At 31.3% G+C, this 15000-nt stretch overlaps 5 protein-coding genes across 5 annotated transcripts in view; 1 reads left to right on the top strand and 4 right to left on the bottom strand.

The window, feature by feature from the left end:
- Positions 1–1417, top strand: part of LOC121788917 (protein TIC 214-like) — a 3925-nt gene extending 2508 nt beyond the window's left edge. The window contains exon 2 of the mRNA XM_042187510.1: positions 1342–1417. Within this exon, the coding sequence (XP_042043444.1) occupies positions 1342–1417 (76 nt within the window). The remainder of the gene's footprint in view (positions 1–1341) is intronic.
- Positions 1418–4061: 2644 nt separating this feature from the next.
- Positions 4062–5848, bottom strand: LOC121788916 (NAD(P)H-quinone oxidoreductase chain 4, chloroplastic). The gene is made up of 2 exons (XM_042187509.1): positions 5785–5848; positions 4062–5614 (listed from the first exon to the last, which is right to left on the bottom strand). The coding sequence occupies exons 1-2, from the start codon at positions 5846–5848 to the stop codon at positions 4062–4064; spliced, it is 1617 nt and encodes a 538-aa protein (XP_042043443.1).
- Positions 5849–9904: 4056 nt separating this feature from the next.
- On the bottom strand, positions 9905–10607 carry LOC121788921 (NAD(P)H-quinone oxidoreductase subunit 1, chloroplastic). Its single transcript, XM_042187512.1, has one exon. It carries the CDS (start codon positions 10482–10484, stop codon positions 9918–9920), a length of 567 nt encoding a protein of 188 aa, XP_042043446.1. The 5' UTR covers positions 10485–10607; the 3' UTR covers positions 9905–9917.
- A 172-nt stretch (positions 10608–10779) lies between these two features.
- LOC121788920 (NAD(P)H-quinone oxidoreductase subunit H, chloroplastic) lies at positions 10780–11668 on the bottom strand. Its single transcript, XM_042187511.1, has one exon. The coding sequence runs from the start codon at positions 11666–11668 to the stop codon at positions 10901–10903; it is 768 nt and encodes a 255-aa protein (XP_042043445.1). The 3' UTR covers positions 10780–10900.
- Positions 11669–12939: 1271 nt separating this feature from the next.
- The window catches only part of LOC121788915 (protein TIC 214-like), a 5237-nt gene continuing 3176 nt past the window's right edge, over positions 12940–15000 (bottom strand). Inside the window, 2 exon segments of the mRNA XM_042187508.1 lie at positions 12940–12997; positions 13177–13333. Coding sequence (XP_042043442.1) covers positions 12940–12997; positions 13177–13333 — 215 coding nt within the window.

Below are 15000 nucleotides of genomic sequence, written 5' to 3'. Positions count from 1 at the left end.
AATATAATAAGAGATAAAAAGAGATGCGACCCCCTCCTACATTTTTTATACTTTCTCCTACAAAGAAACTGATGATACCAACCCCGTTCGTAATTCCATCAATTACTCGTCTATCAAAAAAATATGTTAATTGAGCGAATTCTCTTATTCCCCAAGTAAAGGATGTTGTATAAAAAGCATCGATATAAGCCCGATTATATGACCAATCATATATCACATTTATTATTTTGTCCCAAAGAATTCTCTTAGGACCTTTTTTAGCAACCAAATTAAGGAATTTCAAATTTTGTAAGGATGAATAAATCGGCTTATATAAAGAAGACGCTATAAATATCCCCAAATAAGCTATACTGACTGAAAAAGTTGAATTTGTAACAAATTCATACCAATCTACAGACTCATTTTGATTTTGATGTAAAAGACTTAAAGTCGGAATTAAAAGTTTGGATAATATATCCAAATTCATTTCTTCTTGATTGAATTGATTGAAAGGTATTCCTATAGCTCCAATAAACAAGGTAAATAGTACCAAAACAAGCATCGGAAATAATATAGTATTATCCGATTCCTGGGGATAGGAAAAAATTATTTTAGTGCCAAAATGATTAATAGTAATAAAAGGACATGTCATCCTTCTTACAGTACCACCAGTTTGATATATTTTTTTCCAAAAAAAACAAAAAAAGGAAGCCCTTTCATTATTATTTATTGTTAATAAAGGTAATAAACGCATTTTTCTTTTAAGCATTTTTGATCGCTGTTTACCCCATAAAGATATTGAATAGAATGCGCTGTTTTTTTTACCATTATAATTTTGAAAATGAATATTTAAATGGCCTTCAAAAGTAAGCAAATAGATGCGAAACATATAAAATGCGGTTAATCCTGCGGTGGCCCAAGCTATTACTGCAAAAATAGGCGAATACAACCAGCTATCATTAAGAATTTCATCTTTTGACCAAAAACAAGCAAGAGGCGGAATACCACAAAGAGAAAGTGTACCTAAAAAAAAAGAAATTTTTGTAATCGGTACATGTTTTGTTAAACCACCCATAAGAACCATATTCTGACTTTTATCCGGAGAATAGCCAACAACAGTTTCCATTGAATGAATAACGGACCCCGACCCTAAAAATAATAATGCTTTGGAATAAGCATGAGTAATCAAATGAAATAAAGCACTTCGATAAGACCCCATTCCTAGTGCTAACATCATATAACCCAATTGAGACATTGTCGAATAAGCTAAACCTCTTTTAATGTCTTTTTGAGCAAGAGCTAAAGTAGCTCCTAATAATAGTGTTATTGTGCCTATCAAAGCTATTAGCTTCATTATGTAAGGTATAACTACGAAAAGAGGAAGAAGTCGAGCTACAAGAAAAATTCCCGCTGCTACCATGGTAGCAGCATGTATTAGAGCCGAAATAGGGGTAGGTCCTTCCATGGCATCTGGTAACCACACATGAAGAGGGAATTGTGCCGATTTAGCAATTGCACCGGAAAATAATAGGAAAGCGCACAAAGTAACAAATAAAAAATGAACCTCATTATCATTATTATAAATGAAGTTATTGAGTATTTCGAATAAATCCCGAAATTCAAAACTACCTGTTATCCAATAAAAACCTAAAATTCCTAATAATAAACCAAAATCCCCTACACGGTTAGTTACAAATGCTTTTTGACAAGCATTTGACGCAGGAGGTCGCGTAAACCAAAACCCTATTAATAGGTAAGAGCACATTCCAACCAATTCCCAAAAGATATAAATTTGTATTAAATTGGAACTGGTAACTAATCCCAGCATTGAAGTATTGAAAAAACTCATATAAACAAAAAATCTCAAATAGCCTTGATCATGAGACATATAACTGTCACTATAAACAAGAACTAAAATTCCAACCGTAGTAATTAATATTAACAAAATAGAAGTAAGTGGATCGATCAAGCAACCGAATTCTAAAGAAAAATCATTATCGAGTGTCCAAGACCATACATATTGATAAATGGAACTGCTATTTATTTGCTGAATAAACAGATCGGTCGAAAAAACCATAACTATACTTAACAATAAAACACTCGGAAAAGCCCATATACGGTGAAGTTTTTTTGTTGACACCGGAAAAAGTAGCAGCCCTATTCCTATTAACATAGGGACTGGAAGTGTAACGAAAGATAGAATCCATAAATATTGATATGTATGTTCCATAAAAAAATCTTATTATTTTTAATTTAAAAAAAAAAAAAATGAATTAAGTTTAACTTATTTTATAATTAAGTTTAACTTATTTTATAACTGTCTTGACAATTATTATTTTTAATCACTATAGAAAATAGAACCTTTGATGCCTTCAATCCAATTTAAAGAAATACTAGGTAGATAAAAATGTGTAAATTTTGACTGATCTGGTTTAGATCATATGCTTGATCTGGATGATCTATCAAGGAATATATATTGAATTAGATAAGATTTTCCAGTTTTCAATTTGAAAGTCCGGGACAGAACTCGAAACTTTTTTTGTTATATTATATGTCCATAAATCAATATCTAATGGGGTTGCTAAACCTTAACACAAATTTTATACCTAACGAAACTCTAAGGATTAATACAATAAAAATGAATTTTTATTTTCATTAATTTGAATGTTTCAACAAAAAAATATTCCATTGAATTAACTCCTTCAAGCTCGCCAATTGAATAAAAAAGGGTTATTATAATTTTGAGCAAGCCGCTATGGTGAAATTGGTAGACACGCTGCTCTTAGGAAGCAGTGCTAGAGCATCTCGGTTCGAGTCCGAGTAGCGGCATGACATAATTAAATTATCTAATTATTAAAAGGATAGAATAAATCCTATAATGAATTCAATTCCATATGTAAAATTATGGATAATTAAAGTATTCCCCCCTTTTTTTTTATGATATTTTCAACTTTAGAGCATATATTAACTCATATTTCTTTTTCGGCTGTTTCAATTGTAATTATAATTCATTTTCTAACCTTATTAGTCAATGAATTTGTGGGACTCTATGATTCGTCAGAAAAAGGCATGTTAACCACTTTTTTCTGCCTAACAGGATTACTAATTACTCGTTGGATTTATTCGGGACATTTACCAATAAGTGATTTATACGAATCATTAATATTTCTTTCATGGATTTTCTCTATTATTCATATGGTTCCATATTTTAAAAAACATAAGAATTATTTAAGCACAATAACCGCACCAAGTGCTCTTTTTTCACAGGGCTTTGCTACCTCAGGTCTTTTAACTGAAATACACGAATCCACCATATTAGTACCCGCTCTTCAGTCCGAGTGGTTAATAATGCATGTAAGTATGATGATATTAGGATATGTGGCCCTTTTATGTGGATCATTATTATCAGTATCACTTCTAGTCATTACAGTTAGAAAAGTCATAAGAATTGTTGGTAAAAACAATAATTTATTAAATGATTCATTTCCCGTTGATGAGATCCAATACATGATGGAAAAACGAAATATTTTAAAAAATACTTTTTTTACTTCTTCTAGGAATTATTACAGGTTTCAATTGATTCAACAATTAGATCATTGGGGTTTTCGTATTATTAGTCTAGGATTTCTCTTTTTAACGATAGGAATTCTTTCTGGAGCAGTATGGGCTAACGAAGCATGGGGATCCTATTGGAGTTGGGACCCAAAAGAAACTTGGGCCTTTATTACTTGGATCATATTTGCAATTTATTTACATACTCAAACAAATATAAAATGGAAGGGTACAAATTCAGCAATTGTAGCGTTTATTGGGTTTCTTATAATTTGGATATGCTATTTTGGAGTAAATCTATTAGCAATAGGATTACATAGTTATGGTTCATTTACATTAACATCTAATTAAATTCAAGAACGAGTTTAACAAATATATATAACCATAAGCCAGTTTAACATATATATAAGAAGCTTCAGGTAAGTCGTTGAGAACCTTTTGAATCACTCCATTACTTGAGTGATTCAAAAGGTTCTCGCAAATGTTAAACATATCTGATTACAATTCCGTTTTTTTTTTTCATTTTTTTATCAATAAAAAAAAGATCTATAAAAAGAATTAGATAGGATAACTTCAACCTTTTCAACTGATAGTGAAAGAACGAAATCTGGGTATATACCAATACCGAGTACGGGTAAAAAAATAGAGATTGAAAGAAAAAATTCTCGCGGCCCAGAATCAAAAAAATAAGAGTTTGGGCCGTTAAATATCTTGTATCCATAGAACATCTGGCGTAACATAGATAATAAATAAATAGGGGTTAATATCATTCCAATTGCCATTACAAAAGTAATTACGATTTTTGTCATTAAAAAATATTTTTTGGCGGTAATTATTCCAAAAAATACTACCAATTCTGCAAAAAAGCCGCTCATGCCCGGTAATGCAAGAGAAGCTAATGATAAGATACTGAACATCATGAATATTTTTGGCATTAGGGTAGCCATTCCGCCCATTTCGTCAAGATAAACAAGACGTATTCTATCATAACTTGTTCCGGACAAGAAAAAAAGTGCAGCACCGATAAATCCATGAGAGATTATTTGTAAAAGGGCTCCGTTGAGCCCGATATCCGTAATAGAACCAATTCCTATAATTATAAAACCCATATGAGATACAGAGGAATAGGCTATTCTTTTTTTTAAATTCCGTTGACCCAGAGATGTTGAAGCTGCATAGATTATTTGCATTGCGCCCACTATTATCAACCAAGGAGAAAATAGCGAATGAGCATGAGGAAATAATTCCATATTGATCCGAACTAATCCATACGCTCCCATTTTTAATAAGATTCCGGCTAGAAGCATACAAGTACTATAATGCGCTTCTCCGTGGGTATCTGGTAACCATGTATGTAGGGGTATGATTGGTAATTTGACAGCAAAAGCAAGAAAAAATCCAATATAAAAGAATATTTCCAAGGCCACAGGATAGGACTGATTAGCCAATATTTCCAAATTTAATGTTGGTTCAGTAGAACTATATAAGCCGACGCCCAGAACTCCCATTAAAAGAAAAATAGAACCCCCTGCCGTGTACAAAATAAATTTTGTAGCCGAATACAGACGTTTTTTTCCTCCCCACATGGATACAAGTAGATAAACGGGAATTAATTCTAACTCCCACATGAGAAAAAAAAGTAAAAGATCTCGAGAAGAAAATAATCCTATTTGTCCACTGTACATTGCTAACATCAGGAAATGAAATAATCGAGAATCTCGAGTAACCGGCCAAGCCGCTAAAGTAGCTAAAGTAGTGATGAACCCCGTTAGTAAAATGGGTCCTATAGAGAGTCCATCTATTCCTAATCTCCAATGAAAATCCAAAAAAAGGATCCATTTATAATCCTCCGTTAGTTGGATTAATGGGTCGTCTGATTGAAAATGATAGCAAAATGCATAAGTCGTTAGAAGAAGCTCTAAGATGCATATACATATAGTATACCACCGGATTACTCTATTTCCCCTATGTGGAAGAAAAAAAATTAAGCAACCTGCAAATATTGGCAAAACCGCAATTATTGTTAAACAAGGAAAATGGTTCGTGGTAAAGACAAGATACACTTGGGCCAGAAAAATCCGTGCTCAATTGAATTTTATTTTGAGCACGGATTTTGTCGGTAAAAAAAAAGAAAAATGGATTCAAGTAGAGTTTTATGGAATGTATCAATAAGCTAGACCCATACTCCGAGTTGTTTCATGCCATAAATAAACACGAACACTCAAAAAATCCGTTGGACACGCGGATTCACACCTCTTACAACCAACGCAGTCTTCGGTCCTTGGGGCAGAAGCAATTTGTTTAGCTTTACATCCATCCCAAGGTATCATTTCTAATACATCGGTGGGGCACGCCCGGACACATTGGGTACATCCTATACATGTATCATAAATCTTTACTGAATGTGACATTGGATCTATACATTTTGAACGTCATAAATTTTCGATCTAGAAAACTAACTTATAAATGAATCCTATAAGTTAGATACCGGACGAATCAATGAGTGATCATAATCAATTTACTTCCGAATTTCTTTATGAAAAAGGACCAAAATACTTTGATTTCTTGTGTTTTTGCAACCACGATCATACCTTACCCGTCTCAAACCTATTAATTTGAACTTTTTTCTAAATATTCAAATTTCCACTGATATAATGAATACTATTTATTCAATAAGTTTGATTGGTTAATACGAGTTGATTTTTTGTTACGATAAATTGATGAAACAATAGCCGGTCCAATAGCTGCTTCAGCGGCTGCAATAGTTATAACAAAAATGGAAAAAATGTCTCCTCTTAATTGACGATTATCAAAAATATCAGAAAATGTTACAAAATTTATATTAACTGAATTTAATAGAAGTTCAAGGCACATAAGGGCTCTAACCATATTTCGACTTGTGATCAATCCATAGATACCAACAGAAAATAAATAGGCACTCAAAACAAGTATATGCTCGAGCATCATTAATCAACTCCTTATCAATTTTGATTTGTTTTAATCTGAACAATGAACAACAATTTAACATCAACAGATTAGATTGACTAGAATAAGAATATCACAAGTACAAAACAAAAAAAAAGATTGGAATATAGATCGAATAAAAGAATTTATATATGAATAATCCTCAAATAAATGTGATAACATAGAATAAAGTCTGATTTGGATTGCGATTACCAATTAAAAAGATTTCTTATTGACGAGCTATCGAAATAGCACCTATTAAAGCTACTAAAAGGATTATTGAAATGAGTTCAAATGGAAGAAAAAAATCGGTTGCTAAATGAATTCCAATTTGTTGGCTATTACTTATCAAATCTTGTTCTAAAATATGATTTGATTTTGTAGTCCAGCTGATGCCATACCAGGCCGTATCTGGAATAATAGTAATTAGTAAAACAAAAAGACTTGTACAAATTAGGGAAGTAAGACCATTCCCAACAGTCCAAAGATGAAAATCTTTGTAATATTCTGAACCATTCATAAACATCACAGCAAAAATTATTAAAACATTTATAGCTCCTACATAAATAAGGAGCTGCGCAGCAGCTACAAAATATGAGTTCGATAGAATATAGAATAAGGATATACAAAACAGAACCAATCCCAAGGAAAAGGCCGAATAAATTGGATTCGGAAGTAATACTACTGCCAGACTTCCTAATATAAGACCTGATCCTAGAAAGACTAAAAGAAAATCATGTATTGGTCCGGGTAAATCCATTGTACGTAAAATAAAAGATAAAAAAATCAAATTCTTTTTTTTCATGACTTTATTGACCCGACCAGGAGAAACTTATTTAGAATGGGTTAATTTAATCCTAAAAGGTTAAAATTACTGTAGTACTGATATCAGACTAATCCCATTCTTTCTCGAAAAAATAAAAATGGATACTTTAATTTCTATTTCGAAATAGAAATAATTATGGATAGAATTATGACTATATTAATAGATTTTCAATCTAAATTAAGCTACGCTGCAATTCTTACCAATCAATCAAATCCAATCGCTAGTTGGGATTTGTAGCTTTTGTAGTTATTGACCAAACAAAATGCAAAATGAAAAAAAAAAAGATTTCAGACTTTTAGATCAAACCTAGATCTTTGTTTAATGATTAAAAATGACTCTTCAATCAATCTTTAATCAAAGGGGGTTTGTCCATTTTGATTAAAGATTGAGGTGAATTCAAAATTGTTCGAATTGTATAATCGTCAATTACTGACATTGGTAAACGACCTAAAGCAATTTGGTTATAATTCAATTCGTGACGATTATAGGTAGAAAGTTCATATTCTTCAGTCATTGATAAACAATTAGTTGGACAATACTCAACGCAATTACCACAAAATATACAGATTCCAAAATCAATACTGTAATTAAGTAATCGTTTCTTTCGAATATCTGTTTGCAATTTCCAATCTACAACGGGTAAATCTATAGGACATACACGAACACATACTTCACAAGCAATGCATTTATCAAATTCAAAGTGGATTCGGCCTCGGAAACGTTCTGATGTAATCAATTTTTCGTAGGGGTATTGAATAGTTACAGGTAAACGATTCGCATGGGACAAGGTAATCACGAAACCTTGACCAATGTATCTGGCAGCTCGTATTGTTTGTTGACCAGAGTTCAAGAACCGAGTTAGCATAGGGAACATGTCGGAATATCTCTAAATAAATTTACTCGTTTCTTTCTCTTGTTTGAGACAAGTTATGAAGAATAGAATATTCTATTCCTTTACAGTGAAAGAAGTTGGAACGAAGTCGTTAATAATAGATTACCCAAAGAAATAGGTAAAAGAAATTTCCATCCAAGATTTAATAGTTGGTCCATTCTCAGTCTTGGTAAAGTCCATCTTGTTGCAATAGAAAGGAATAAGAACAAATAAGTTTTAGCCAGTGTAATAAAAATACTGATTATTGTTCCAAAAACTTTCCCTCTTTGATTTATGTTAAATAACTCAGGACAAAATAGGTTTGGAATAGAAAGATTCCACCCCCCCAAGTAAAGAACTGTTACAAATAATGAAGAAATTAGTAGATTTAGATACGAAGCTACATAAAATAAGCCAAATTTTATACCTGAATATTCGGTTTGATAACCAGCTACTAATTCTTCTTCGGCTTCTGGTAAATCAAAAGGTAATCTCTCACACTCGGCTAGAGAAGAAATTAGAAAAATGAGAAACCCTATAGGTTGACGCCACAAATTCCATCCCCAAAAACCGTATTTAGATTGTGTTTCAACTATATCAACTGTACTTAAACTGTTAGATAATCATAGTCGACAATAACATCACTGCTTTCATCGCTATTACAGAACCGTACATGAGATTTTCACCTCATACGGCTCCTCATAGGTCACAAATAAATCTAAGAGCCTTTCAACATTATTTATCTTGATGTGTTTGTAGGATAGATAGGATCAAAATCTATCGGATGCCCCCAATTCAAAAATTTGACCAATGTAATTCTGTCTGTTATAATACTAAAGTAAAGTACTTCTGAATTGATCTCATCTTTTAAGAATTTCAATTTTTCTTTCTTGAGCAATAACTTTAATCTTTCAATAAAATACTTCTTGTAGAAATACCAATAAATATTTCAACCTATCATTTTCGATTACGAAAAAGAATTAGACATTCCATTAGTTCATGAATTATGACACGAATTCAATTTATATTTATATGAATATCGAGATAGGAAAGAAAGAAGAATAAAGGATTCTTTTTTTTTTTTCTTTTTCTATTGTAAGTCTATTCTTTTTTTTGTTCCTATTCTTCCTTCTGAAAAAAAAAAAGGAAAAGATTACTTCGTTCCTGATAGTCATTTGTTTAATTGGTGGATAGGAGCATACTCTGGATCGGAATCGTGGGGAGTACTGCCTGATCATTTCTACTAATTTAAAGCCCCAATTAATATTCTTTTATTTTTGATAATTCTATTACTAATCTTTTATGTATCTTGGTGTTCCTAACCATCCACTCATTTTTATTTTTACTCAACTGCTCGGTAGCATTACTAGCATTACAATAATATATATATATATATATATATATAAATGATAGTAAAAACTCAATAAGGTTGATTCTTTGAGCCCGCTTTCAAGCCAGGATGACTAATCAACCAATTTTGGGACAAATGATCTCATCTTCTTATGTTTATTTGTGCTTTCCTGTTGTACATAAGAAATGAGTCTCGATTTTTTTTACTGCAAATTTAGAAGCTGTTTTCTTTCACTCATATAACTATCTAATTTAGTTCATCAACCCAAATGATGAATAAAAAAATAAGGATATATATTCAATATATTCAATTAATTTTACCTTTTTCCTAATAAAAAAAAAAAAAAGGGGGGGGGATAGGGAAAAATTTATGTCTCACCGAATCACACGTAGAGATATTGATAATACACATAGAGTTAATGGTATTTCATAACTAATTGATTGAGCAGCAGCCCTTAATCCACCTAAAAAGGAATATTTATTATTTGATCCATATCCTGACATAAGCAATCCAACGGGAGCAAGACTTGAAATGGCGATCCATAAAAAAACACCGATATTAAGATCAGCTAAAACAAAGTGATAGCCAAAAGGAATTACTGAATAGCTTAATAGAGTTGATATGGCTGCTATGGATGGTCCGATACTAAATAAACGAGTATCCCCTCTAGATGGAAAAAGATTTTCTTTGAAAAGTAATTTTGTTCCATCGGCTAAAGCTTGAAGAATTCCCAAAGGCCCCGCGTATTCGGGTCCAATACGTTGCTGTATCCCTGCGGATATTTCTCTTTCTAACCAAACAATTACTAAAACACCCAGTGTGATTCCTAATACAAGAATGAAAATAGGGACAAGCATCCATATGATCCCATAAACTTCTTTTAAGGCTTCCAATCTGGAAAAAGAATGGATAGCTTCTATTTCTATTATATCAATTATCATTTCAACGATCAACTTCTCCCATAATGATATCTATACTACCTAGTATCGTCATAATATCAGCCAATTTCATTCTTTTAACTAACTGCGGAAGAATTTGCAAGTTGATAAACCCCGGCGGTCGGATTTTCCATCTCCAAGGAAAAACACTCTGATCTCCGATCAGAAAAATTCCCAATTCTCCTTTTGGTGCTTCGACTCTTACATAAAGTTCTTGCTTGGATAATTCAAAAGTGGGAGAAGGCTTTTTACTAATAAATCGATATTCAAAATCATTCCATTCAGGGTCTTTTATTCTATCAAAGCGCCGGCTTTCTAAATTCTCATAGGGCCCCCCTGGAATTCCTTCCAAGGCTTGTTGGATTATTTTGATGGATTCTCTCATTTCACCGATTCGTACTAAATAACGAGCTAATGAATCACCTTCGTTTTGCCATTGAATCTCCCCAATCAAATTCGTCATAACACTCATAACGATCAACTTTACGAAGATCCCATTGGATTCCCGAAGCTCGTAGCATTGGCCCCGATAAACCCCAATTTAGTGCTTCTTCTCCACCAATAATACCTACGCCTTCAACTCGTTCTAAAAAAATAGGATTTCGTGTAATAAGCTTTTGATATTCAGCAACCCCAGTTAAAAAATAATCGCAAAAATCCAAACATTTATCTACCCAGCCATAAGGTAGATCAGCAGCAACTCCTCCGATACGAAAATAATTATGCATCATGCGCATACCGGTAGCAGCTTCAAATAGGTCATATATTAATTCTCGTTCTCGAAAAATATAGAAAAAAGGGGTCTGTGCCCCAATATCTGCCATAAAAGGACCAAGCCATAACAAATGGGAAGCGATACGACTCAACTCCAGCATAATAGCTCTAATATAGCTAGCCCTTTTAGGTACTTGAATATTGCCTAGCTGTTCGGGTCCATTTACGGTTATTGCTTCTGTAAACATGGTAGCTAAATAATCCCAACGTGTTACATAAGGCAAATATTGTATAATTGTTCGATTTTCCGCAATTTTCTCCATTCCTCTATGTAAATAACCTAATATAGGTTCACAGTCAATAACATCTTCACCGTCGAGAGTAACGATCAGTCGAAGAACACCATGCATTGATGGGTGGTGAGGCCCCATATTCACTATCATAAGGTCGTTTCTTGTAGCTGGTACATTCATAGGGGGTTCCTCGATTGATTTTTCCATGAATTACTGAAAACGAAAATAAGTTCATCAAAATTCAAGTTTAAGATCTAATAAATCAAATAATAAAAAAAAAAAAAGACTCTTCAAATTAACGAGTTTTTGATTCCCGAATGTTCAACTGGCTAATTAATTCTTTATAACGTACTCCATTTTTCTTTGACAAATAGGCTAGTAGTCGTTGACGTTTTCCCAAAATTTTGCGCAAACCTCTCTGAGATGAAAAGTCTTTTTTGTGCAATTCCAAATGTGAAGTAAGTCTCCTTATCTTAGTGGTGAAACTGAATACTTGAAATTCAACGGATCCCTTGTTTTCTTTGTTGTCTTCTTGTGAAATAATTGAAATGAATGCACTTTTTACCATAAAATGAAATCCCCCTCCTCCCGCCTTTGTTAAGTATAGTTTTATTGATCAGTAATAATAAATAATGTAATATTAAATAAGAATGTCAGTTGGTTTGAATTTGGTATACACAATAATCTTCAATTCGTTAGGAATTCCAAAATCAATCCAATTTTTTTTTTGATTCGGCTAGAAATACATAAAAGATGGTATATTTCTTCCCTTACAAAGGAAAAAAAATTATATCTATATCTATATCTAAAAATCTAAAACGAAAAATTGGATTGATTCATTTCTAGATCGAATTGATACATGATTGAATTCCATATATCAGAATGGAATATGGGATGTAAAACAATGTATATGGACGTCTCTCTTTGTTTTCATATATTTCATATACTAGATTAGATATGCTATGGGATATATATGACAAATGGAACTTTACCGAATTTTTAATCGTGGACATATATGTATCCTTAACATACTGAAACGACTGCCATTATTGGTATCAAACCAATAACGATTCATACAAGCTAAATCTTCTAATCGATAATTAGGCCAAAGAAAGAGCTTTAATTTCATTAATTTATTTTTCTCTCTATCAAAACGTTTGCTTTTATCTATAATGTGAGCGTGGTTTTTTATGTTATTATTATTGATAATTTCTGTATTGATATCATTTTCATTTTTTGAATTGAAAGAAATTAGAATTCTCAATTCTCTACGATGTTTAGAGGATAAAAGATTTTCGGGAACAAGTAAATCATAATTATTTTTGTCTTTATTTCTAATTAAACTTTGATTTATTACAATAGAGTTTTTTTTTCTGTATCTTTGATTAATTTGTTGTTTTCTCTTATGAACCAATAAAATATTTATGGTTTGATACATAATAAATTTTCCATCATTTTTTACCAACAGACGGGTTGATTCGATAATCAATATTCCCTTTTTCATCAATTCTGTAAGAGTTAAATCTTTCTGAATCATTAGAATATCTAGACTCAGTTCTCCCCTTTGAATAGAGGATATAATAATTTCTCGTGGATTTGTCAGTCTAAGCAAGAGACAATATATTTTGATATTATTGATTATTTTTTGATTTAAAGAATCATCCCATCTTAATTGAAAGCATAAATACCTTTTTAGCAAAAAATCAAGTTCTGCTTCCGTATTACTTTTGTATTGCTTTTTCTTTCTACGCTCTTTCCTGTCTGATCTTGCATAATCTTCTTCAACATCTTTTTCTTGGTTTGCTAGAACTGATTCAAGATCTACTTGATCCTCAGACTCTTTTTCTTCATGATTTTGATTTTTTAATTGAATGGATTTTGTTTCATTCGATGATAAAGGATCGTTATTTTGCTTTCTGTTGATTTTTTTATTTTCACTAACATCTTTAGTTCCATTAAAATTTAAAAAAAGTAATTTGATTGGTATCATCCATGATTTTATCTTATATGCCTTGCAAAGTAACACAAATTCTGGGAAGAGCCAAAATTCCAGATTCGATATAGAACGCTTTAGCCTTTTTTCATTCATTCCCATCCAATCAAAAAGGTTTTTTTTTTGTTTGGTTCCGGTATCGATCCAGGATTCAATATCGACTTTCTTTCTAAGACAAAAAGGGAGAATTCTCCAATCCAAATATTTTCTATGCGAGCTTTTTTCCGTATCGATAATATCATCTTCTCTTAGATGCTTATTGACAGGGATACCTCCCGACATATCAAATAATTTACTTTTATCTATTTTGTAATTATAAAAAATCTCTTGCTTATTATTTAATTTGAATGGTAATTCATAAATAGATGAGTCTTTCTTATCTTCATAATTAATGGATTTATATAATAAAATATTATATCTATAGTATTTTTTAAAATTATCTTTTTGGTTCAATAATGAATCGACTTCCAAATTATTTTGTTTTTCGTAATGAATAAATTGGTCTTTTTCATATAAATTCCATTTATTTAAATCCTTATTTTGAATCATATGCTGTTGATTCATTTTATTTCGCCATTTTTGCGATATTAAGCTAGACCATCTGATCTGAGATAAATCGTATTTATATTGATAATTACTTCTTACCCAGTTTTTCCATTCATTCATTACAGAATTTTTAAAATTTGTATTTTTTAATTTGAACTGAAATCCTCCTTGGACTCCAAAATAATCTTTTATTTCATTCTTAAGAAAACGAGATGCTCCATGATATTGAAGGACAGATCTTAACTTATATAGGTTACTAATTTGGATTTGTGATAATTTGTAAAATACATATGTTTGTGACAAAGAGGTTACGTTATACAAAATCTGTGAGTTCTTGTTAAAATTACTATAATTAAATACCTTTTTTATACTCGAGATAAAGTGAATTAGTGTATTTTGATTTGTTTTATCAAGTCTTTGGTGATTTTCGTTTTTATTATACATAGAAATGTATTTAGTAATCATTTTTCTTGGTGATTCACGAAAAAACTGTACATTGATCCTCGGAATATTAATGATAGCTAGAAGGATATCTATATATATCTTTTCAATCAAAATTTTTATAAAAAAATATGATTTACGGACTAATTGAGCATTGTTTCTTTTTAATATCTGTAAAATATTTTTTGATGATTTTAATTTTAATCGTTTAGCATTATAACTTAGTTTGTTAGGACTAATATTTCTTTCTGAGATTAGAAATCGTTTTTTCTTTTCTTTTGTAATTTTTTCTATTTGATTTCGGATTGTACTTGTTCTATCGGTGAGATCTTTCATTTTTTTTTCTGTCAGTGAATAGTTTATCCAATCCATAGATCGAATTGAAGTGGAAAATTTATGAATAGTCCCATTAGTGATTGGTGAATCTTTTTCGTTTTTAGTTTCATTTAATTCAGATACTTCTCTAAATCCAAATAATAGAATCGGATTTCTTTTTGATTTTGATATTATTTCTTTTACAAATAGAATACTT

The sequence above is a fragment of the Salvia splendens genome, unplaced genomic scaffold (genome assembly GCF_004379255.2).
Source record: "Salvia splendens isolate huo1 unplaced genomic scaffold, SspV2 ctg1178, whole genome shotgun sequence".
NCBI lineage: Eukaryota > Viridiplantae > Streptophyta > Magnoliopsida > Lamiales > Lamiaceae > Salvia > Salvia splendens.
Note: the sequence above shows the minus strand (reverse complement) of the source record. Positions and strands in the feature narration are given on the sequence as shown.

Excerpts from the sequence above, each read along its gene's own strand:
- LOC121788916 (XM_042187509.1), bottom strand. The coding sequence starts at position 5,848 with ATGGATGTAAAGCTAAACAAATTGCTTCTGCCCCAAGGACCGAAGACT. Across the intron at positions 5,615-5,784 it reads GACTGCGTTGGTTGTAAGAG|CACGGATTTTTCTGGCCCAA; the intron begins GTGTGAATCCGC and ends AATTCAATTGAG.
- LOC121788921 (XM_042187512.1), bottom strand. The coding sequence starts at position 10,484 with ATGATAATTGATATAATAGAAATAGAAGCTATCCATTCTTTTTCCAGA.
- LOC121788920 (XM_042187511.1), bottom strand. The coding sequence starts at position 11,668 with ATGAATGTACCAGCTACAAGAAACGACCTTATGATAGTGAATATGGGG.